The following is an 8,762-nucleotide window of genomic DNA, read 5'->3' on the forward strand; positions in this document are numbered from 1 at the left end:
TCCTCATATGGACTGTGATGATTACAGTAGCACCTACCTCAAAGAGTTGTTGTGAGGATTAAATGTACTAACCACGTTAAGTGCTTAGCATAGGGCCTGACATACAAAAAACCCAAGAGCACTATTGGATATTCTTATTTATCTCTTTAATAGATCTGGAATGTGTTTCAGGGTATATGATGATTGGTGACATTTCAAACTGGGCAGAGAGGAACTGGTGGGAAAATGGACTGATTATTCATTCACTAACTTTATTTTTCCTTTAAAGTTCCCAGAAGCATTTGTCAAATAGTATATCCTTCACCGTCTCCCAGGTTGAAATGCCACATTCATCACGAACTCACTTCTCTCTAGACGTTGGTCTGTGACTGAGCTTTCTGTTTTGTTCTGTTCCTCAGTGTCTGAGCCATACCACTTTGCTGACAGTTGCTTTGTAGTACAATACATTCCCTGACCACAGGCCCCCCCTCAGCATCTTGCCCTTCACTTTTCCTTGTTATTTAACGCAGCCTCAGTTCCTCTAGCCAGAGATCAACAACTGTTCTTGTTTGAGGCATCCATCTCTTTCTCTCTCTCTCTCTCTCTCTCTCTCTCTCTCTCTCTCTTTCTGTTTCCCTCTGTCTCTCTATCTCTGTCTCTATTTGGAGCATCTCTCACTCTCTCTCCCTCTCTCCATCTCCCTGTGCTGTTCTCTTATTCTTTTTGTTTCTCTCATCCTCTCTCTCCCTCCTTGTGTATACTTCTAGGACTTTCTGCTCCTTTGAGTTCCTCTCCCCTCCATTCTCTCTCTCTCTCATTCTCTCTCAGCATCTCTCACTCTCTGTGTATCTCTGTCCCACCTCATGTTTCTCCCATCTCTCTGTATCTCTTGTTCTCTGGGTCTTTGTGTTCCCCTGTGTCTATCTGTCTGTCTCTCTCTGTTTCTGTCTCTTTGTCTCTATGTATCCCTGTCTCTCAGCCAGTCCCCTGGATGGAGGGGCAGTTGTCGACTCGACGCCCTGCAGACACATAACAGGTCACCCAGACACAAAGTGGAAGGGCCCTGGCCCTCATCTGCTCCAAGCCTCTCTCTGCCCAGTGTACACAGGAGCAAACTGAAGCCTGGAGATGGGCCGGAGGGCCTCTCCCAAGGCCTCCCAGGGATGGAGTAGCAAAGTTGAGACCCAAGCTCAGACCATGGGACTCTTGGCGGGACCCCGGTTCTGTCTCTCTCCCCCACTGTGGGCCTCCGTTTACTTCTCAGCACCCATGAGGGGAGGAGGGGGACCTGAGCTGCCCCCCCCCACCAGCTGCTGTCATTCCCCCTCCTGCCTTCTTACAACTTGGATCCTTACTCAGGCAGGAGGCTCTGTGGCCACATGGGCCAGTGTGGGGCCCAACCTCCCAAGAGCTAGTCTGGGTGGGGTCCCAGGGTCCCATGGGTCAGAAGGCCTTGTGGCCAGAGGGTAGTGATACTGGAAGGATAAGTTAGTCAGTCTTGAAGGGCGATATGCAGTGGATAGAGTTCAACCGTGTCCCCAGAATTGGCACTGGTCCTGGGAACGTCTGTCCTCGGGCCCCTCCAGAGAGCCTGGCAGCGGGCTCTCTACTGGCCAAGGCTCTTCCTGTTCCCCACCATAAGGCCCTAGCCAGAGGCATGCTGGCCTCTACCTCTCCCTCTTTCCCTCCCCATCTCTTGTGGAATGGCTATGAGTATGGGAACATTGTCCCATAATAAACAGGGAGACTGAGGCCCTGTAGGTGTTCATTTACCATCACTGACATTTTGTTAAGCATTTCATGTGCATTAACTTTGGACAAGAGGTACAACTACTGTCCCAGTTTACATATGAGCCCACGGGGAGTTATAGCTAGTTAGTGACAGAGCCCAGCCCCAGGCTGGGGGGAGTAGAGGAGATGATTCTGACCCTCCTGCTGTCACAGAACTTAGGAGGGAAGCTAAGGGGAGTCTTGCTACAATTCTAAGCCTGGTGGGCCAGAGGCCCTGTGGGGTAGTGAGCTGCCTGTCCTTCGGGGAGTTCCAGTGAGTTTGGACACCATTGACATTGGCCTTCACCTTCTGTGAAGTTGGACCCATGGACCCCACAGAGTGGGTTTGAGATTCTGGGATCCTTTGAACCTAAGAAATGATGTTCTATGATTCTGAGGTTCTGGCATAGTACCATTTGAAGACCCCCAGGGTCCCAGTAGCTGTAGGATCTGCATGGTACTCCCCAAGCATCAAAACTTTGGCCTTTCCATGGCCCAAGTCTACAGGGCCCAGGACTTGTCATGGTGGCCAGATGGACGTCACTCACCACATCCGCAAGCACCCACATCACTCCCACCTGGGCCGAGATGGCTGCAGGATGGGCCAGCTAATTCTCGGAACGAAACCCGTGGGGTGGGGTATCTGCTTCTCCTTGGTGCCGATGAAGCCCAGCGCATCCGGCCGCCATGACGTCAATGGCGGAAAATCTGGGGACGTGACAACAGGGCCCAGATGCAGACCCCGATATGAAAACACATTCTGTGTCCCAGAAACATCCTCCATGCAGCTTCTGAGAAACAGTCAGAAAGGGACGCCCCGACAGACAGTGCAGGAAGCTGGCTGCCCAGCCCGGCCCTCCAGGTTCCCCACCACCAGACAGACCATATCTATGTCCCCTTTCTGAGAATGTACCTGTGCTTCCCTGAGGCTGGACATTCCAGATGTGCTTGAGGAAGAGATTTCTTATAAGCCCCAGCCAAGTGTCCCGGCAGCTTCAGAAGTGACCACGGGCCAGCCGTGTGGGCCAGGCCAGAGTGGCGGAGACCAAAGTCGGTATTCGTTTACTCAGGCTTCTGTAACAAATTACCACAAGCTGGGGGCGGGAGGGGAGGGGGCTGCTCAAACAGCAGAAATTTATTGTCTCACAGTTCTGGAGGCCAGAAGTCCGAGATCAAGGTGTCGGCAGGGCTGGTTCCTTCTGAGGCTACAAGGGAGGATCTGTCCGTGCCTCCCTCCTAGCTACTGGTGGATTGCTGGCAGTCTTTGGCATGCCTTGGCTTCTAGAAGCCTCACCCCCGATCTCCGCCATCATTCATTTGCTCACCTCCTCGTGGTCACTGAGTTCTGAGCCTCCATAGATCCAGGCTCTTGCTTCTCACACAGCAATGTTCTACGCTCCCCGGGGAGACTGAGTTTAATACCTGGATTCTCACCCCCACCCCCCTCCGCACCAGAGCTCTGACAGGCCCTGTGAGCTGACAGCAAAGAAAGGAAGGTGCAACTGCTCTCCTAAACCCTCCTTGTGCCAGTTTGGGCCGCTCTCGACAGCTGTGTGCCCGACCCAGTGCTGTGGGGTGGGGTGGGGAGTCTCACACACACACACACACACACACACACACACTTTCTGGGGAAACATAGGGAGCTCTCAGGTTGCCGTGGGACTGTGGAACGCTGCACCTGGGTGTCCCCTTCAGTAAAATGGTGGCTAGACTAGGCAGTCCCTTCCAGCTCCGGCTTCCTCTTAGACTGGGATTCTGAGAAACGGAAGCCCTGCCTGTCGCAGTGTTCGGTTCTGGGGCTCAGCGAAGGAGCCTGGAGCCATTACGGAGGGCTTTCTGGATAGGGCCCGGATAGGGGATACGGAGGAAGAGCAGACATTCCAGGCAGGGCCATATAGCATGAGCGCAGGCTTGGAGAGCAGACTTGGGGTAAACTCTGGCGGGGGCTGAGTCAAGATGCTCCCACGGGCCCTGGCTCAAGAGCGCCCAACCCTCCTCCCCGACACCTGCCATGTCAGCTTCGTGCAAGGCAGGAGCCCAGAGATGATCAGACCCTGCCCCTGCCCGAGCTCCAGAGACTCCCGTACTCTGCTGCCCACTCAGGATTTCCACTCGCGTGTCTAACGCCAGACTCTTCATGTCCATCCACACCTGGATCGTCGCCCCCAACCCTGCTCCCCTTCAGCTCAGGTGATGTCCACTCTGTCCTTCCAGACTGCTCAGGCAAACACCGGGCCAGAGGTCACCTTGACCCTCCCCCTCTCGCCACCCCCCACCCCATCCAAGCTGCGAGCAAATCCTCCTGACTCCACCTTCAAAGCACACTCAGGATCCACCGACTTCTCATCATCTCCACTGGCACCATCCTGGTCTGCGCCACCGTTGTCACTTGCCTGGACCGTCACAGCAGCCTCCTCGCCAGTACCCCTGCTGTCGCCTTCCTGGACTCTGTCCCTCTCCCCGCAGCCAGAGGGATCTTGAGTCCATGCCCCCCTCCGCCCTTGTATATGCCAGGTCACTGGGATAAAATAATGCCACCAGGAGAGTCAGACACCAGTCGCAGCAGCATCAGCAGAGGTTGTGGCCTGTGCAGAGTGCAGGGAGGACCAGGGGGCTGAGGCTTGGAGACAAGCCCTAAGGGGCAAAAAAAACTGAGACCTGCCCGTGGCTGAGACCCCACAAATGACCCCAATCCCCCACCTCCCTCGTAGAGGACACATCACCACCAGGGCTCTGCCAGCACGCACGGGCAGGCTGAGTGCTGGACCCGGGCACGTCTGCACACGGGACGTGTGCAGAAACGCGCACACCTATGTTCCTGACACCGATGGATGCGTGGGTGTGTGCCACACGTACACCTGATCGGAGCTGGGGTCCAGCCGTGGAGCCCTTGGGGACAGGCCCCCACCGATGCCTGCTCTGACCAGAGTGGGGGGGGTCCACATGGTTCAGGTGGTTGAGCAGTTCACACCCCCGCTGGGCACACGTGTAACTCCTTCCCCCTATGTCCCCACAGCCTGCCCTTGGACAAGGACCCAATGCCCAACCCCAGGCCAGCCAAGCCCTCGGCCCCTTCCTTGGCGCTTGGCCCATCCCCGGGAGCCTCGCCCAGCTGGAGGGCTGCACCCAAGGCTTCAGACCTGCTTGGGGCCAAGGGCCCGGGGGCAACTTTCCAGGGCCGGGACCTCCGAGGCGGGGCCCATGCCCCCACCTCCTCCTCTTTGAACCCCATGCCACCATCGCAGCTGCAGGTGAGGCCCAGGGCCCAGGATGGGGCAGGCAGGGCGGGGTACCTGGGCCTACAGGTGCCGACCTTTACTGTGGCACGGGGCGGGGGGCCCAGCTGGGGCACAGGAAGTGGTTTTCTGGGTCCCAGGCAAGTCTGTGACTTATGCAGATGTCGCAGGGCCAAGAAAGTCCCCAGTTAGCAGGTCTCAAGAGATTCGAGGCTCTCCCTGGCCTCCCAATCCCGGCCCCAGGAGAGGAGCTCCTATCACAGTCCCACAGGCGTGGCCGTGTGTCCCCATCCCCGTGTGACAGGGGAGAGGGCTAGTGCCCAAAGAGGGGAGGTGACACGGTTGAGGCCAGCTCTGCCACTTATTAGCTGTTTGATCTTGAAAGAGTCATTCGCTCTCCCCGAGCCTCAGTTTCCCCATATGTAAAACAGGGATGATCAGAGTACCTACCGTGTGGGTTTGTGGTGAGAAGTGTATGAACTAGACATGTAGAACAGTGAGGATCAGGATGCCATCTCACCCGCCTGCCTTCTCTCTCCCCCCCTGCCAGCTGCCCACAGTGCCCCTAGTCATGGTGGCACCCTCCGGGGCACGACTGGGCCCCTCACCCCACTTGCAGGCACTCCTCCAGGACAGGCCGCACTTCATGCACCAGGTACTGACCCGGAATGGGCAGGGCGGCGGGAGCAGGTGGGAGAACTGGGCAGGGGGGTGGGGGAACAGGCTGACCCACAGTCCCCGTGTGCCCCCAGCTCTCAGCGGTGAATACCCACGCTCGGACCCCGGTGCTGCAGGTACGCCCACTGGACAGCCCAGCTATGATCAGCCTGCCGCCACCCACTGCTGCCGCCAGCGTCTTCTCCCTCAAGGCCCGGCCCGGCCTGCCGCCTGGTAACACCCCGCCCCACAGCTCTACAGAACCCCGAGCCCCCCAGTGCTTGAGTGGGAGCCACGTAGGCTGCTGAATGGCGGCCCTCAGGAGGTCAGACGCATCGGGTCTTACCATCTGGGAAACTCCAGCCTCCAAAAAATGTCAGGCTTAGAACCTTGAAGGTGCAGAATGAATGGCAAAAATCACAGAGCCACGGGTCTTTGCAGTCAAAATGTCAGCGCTTGCAAATGGCAGTCTTTGACCTGCTCCCCCAGAAGCCTTGGATGTTAGGGCCGACAGAGCCGCCTGGGAGTCAGGGCCTTCGAGGCTCAGGAGGGTGGGAAGCTCAAAAGGAGAGTCTCTGTGGGCTGAGCTTGAGGGCCCAGCCCACGGTCCCCAAAGGTGCCCTGTCCCTACCTGCAGGGATCAACGTGACCAGCCTGGAGTGGGTGTCCAGGGAGCCAGCCTTACTCTGCACCTTCCCAAGCCCCGGCACACCCAGGAAAGACAGGTCAGTGGATCAGGCTGGGAAGGACCCTTGCCCTGCCGTTGCCTCCCCTTACACCCTCTGTCCCCCTAGCACCCTTTCGACTGTGCCCCAGGGCTCCTACTCGCTGCTGGCAAATGGTGTCTGCAAGTGGCCCGGTTGTGAGAAGGTCTTCGAGGAGCCAGAGGATTTCCTCAAGTGAGTGACCCAGGCCCAGTCCAGTCCAGGAGGGTCCCCAGTGTGTGGGAGGAGGCCTGTGGTACAGGTCCCAGCTCAGGCCTCATCCCAGTAGGCAAAAGGCTAAGGCTAAGACCGTAGGTTCAAATCCCAGTCCTATCACTGGCTGTGTGATCTTGGGCAAGTTACTTAGCTTCTCTGGGCCTTGGTTTTCCCATCCGTGTAATGGGGCATCATAAGAGAGGTGTATACTAGTACCTACCTCCATTTTACAGATACAGAAACTGAGGCCATAAAAAGTCAAGTGTCTTGATCAAGACCATCCAGTTCCTAAGTCACAGAGCTGGGATTTGAATCTAGGCAGCCAGGCTCCAGAATCCACACTCCGAACTGCTTTGCCCTGCTACCCTACCCCTCCTGCCAACACACCAGCCTGATTTTATTGATACCCACAGTCCCCGATTGTCACAGTGGCTCTTGCTGCCTCCCCTCGGTCCCACCGCACGCGTGTGCACGGGCACACACACACACACACACACAACCCTTCTCCAACCATACCCAACTATCGGTGGCAACTCTGCACCCTGTCCTCTTCATGACCATGACTTTACACAGACTGTCCCCTCCACCTGGAGTGCCTCTCCTGCCCTCGCCTACCTCACCCCACCTCTCAGCTCGCCAGCCTTCCAACATCGTCTCCAGCACCCTGGCCAGGCTCCAGTGGCGAGCTCAGGCCTGGCACCAGGAGATGCCAAGTAGCGTGTGTTGAAGGAACAGCGGGCGTAAGAGGGAGACTTGAGGTAGACAGAGGGGAGGGAGGCTGAGCCTCTGAGGAGAGACCTCCCAAAGAGTCTGGCTCTCCTCACTCGGAGTGTTGAGCCAGGAGGCCAGACCCGCCGTGGTCACCCACATGGAATCTCCCCCTACCCAGGCACTGCCAGGCGGACCATCTCCTAGATGAGAAGGGCAGGGCACAATGTCTCCTCCAGAGGGAGGTGGTGCAGTCTCTGGAACAGCAGGTGACGTAGGAGAGGGGTGGTTGGGGGATGATGGGCGAGCCTTACGTCCACCCTGTGCCAGGAGCCAAGCTCCCCCAGGATGGGGGCTGGCATAAAGGAAGGGAGGGGGTAGGGTGCTCCCAGGAAGGACCACAGCCTGAGCCAGGATGTGGCAGAGAAAGGCCAAGCTGAGGCCTCACTTTGTGCACCGTCCTCACAGCTGGTGCTGGAGAAGGAGAAGCTGGGCGCTATGCAGGCCCACCTGGCTGGGAAGATGGCCCCGACCAAAGCTCCAGCCACGGTGAGCCACCCCAGGCCCACAGGTGGCTGGCGGGGGGCGGCGGGGACTTAGCCTCACACCCACACCCTACGACTCTGGGCCCCTGTCCCCAGCTCCAAACGTGCCCAGGCCTGGAAACCTGTCCCCTCCGATTACAAGCCCTCTGACCCCAAGATCCCGAAACATCATGATCTTAGATTTTCAAAACAACGGCAAATCGCCAAGCATCTACTGGACACAGACCCTGTGCCGCTGGTGGGACTGGCCATACGACACGCAGGAACCAGCGCACAATAAAATCATGGGGCCCCGGTTTCAAATGACCCCCACAGAGCAGTAAACAAAGGGCAGGGACCTGTGTGATTACACGGGCCACACACCGGTGAAGCCGGCCCCGGGGGCCAGGCACCGTTCCTGAGCACGCTGCTGGGGCGAGTTTATCGAATCCTCATGAGGCCACTCAGGATAGGTATTAATTACTAGCATCCCTAAGGGGTGGGAGCCTGATTCAGCCCCAGCTCGTGGTCCCAGCATTGCGCCTCTCCACACACACGGGCGCGCGTCCACACTCACACTCTAATAAATACGGCTCAATGCTGCTTTGTGAGATTCCGCATCAGACTGGACTTGAGAAGAGAGCTCACTTGCTTTAAACACAAACCAACCAACCACACTTACCTAAAGTTGAAGTGGAAAGCATAAGCCTCTGAATCACCAGCCTCACCACCCCCCTCCCCGCCGCAGGCGTCATCAGACAAGGGCTCCTCCTGCTGCATCCTAGCTGCAGGTACTCCGGCTGCCCCTGGCCCAGCCTGGCCCAGCCCCCAGGAGGCCCCCGACGGCCTGTTTGCTGTGAGGAGGCACCTCTGGGGCAGCCATGGAAACAGCACGTTCCCGGGTAAGGACGGCCCGTGCCCCTACGTGATGCCCCCCCGCCCCCCCCCCAGAGCCCCCCCCCCCCCCC

General features: G+C 57.8%; 1 protein-coding gene across 2 annotated transcripts in view; it reads left to right on the top strand.

Annotated features, from left to right (window-relative positions):
* The first annotated feature begins 4,787 nt into the window (after positions 1 to 4,787).
* FOXP3 (forkhead box P3) overlaps positions 4,788 to 8,762 on the top strand; it is a 6,537-nt gene continuing 2,562 nt past the window's right edge. Inside the window, exons 1-8 of one of the 2 annotated variants that reach the window (XM_021678764.1) lie at positions 4,788 to 5,000; positions 5,536 to 5,640; positions 5,738 to 5,876; positions 6,280 to 6,367; positions 6,437 to 6,541; positions 7,452 to 7,539; positions 7,739 to 7,819; positions 8,543 to 8,696. In XM_021678764.1, the coding sequence (XP_021534439.1) occupies positions 4,788 to 5,000; positions 5,536 to 5,640; positions 5,738 to 5,876; positions 6,280 to 6,367; positions 6,437 to 6,541; positions 7,452 to 7,539; positions 7,739 to 7,819; positions 8,543 to 8,696 (973 nt within the window). The remainder of the gene's footprint in view (positions 5,001 to 5,535; positions 5,641 to 5,737; positions 5,877 to 6,279; positions 6,368 to 6,436; positions 6,542 to 7,451; positions 7,540 to 7,738; positions 7,820 to 8,542; positions 8,697 to 8,762) is intronic. The other variant, XM_021678774.1, reaches the window with a different exon arrangement.

The sequence above is a fragment of the Neomonachus schauinslandi genome, chromosome X (assembly GCF_002201575.2).
Source record: "Neomonachus schauinslandi chromosome X, ASM220157v2, whole genome shotgun sequence".
In the NCBI taxonomy this organism is placed as follows: Eukaryota; Metazoa; Chordata; class Mammalia; order Carnivora; family Phocidae; genus Neomonachus; species Neomonachus schauinslandi.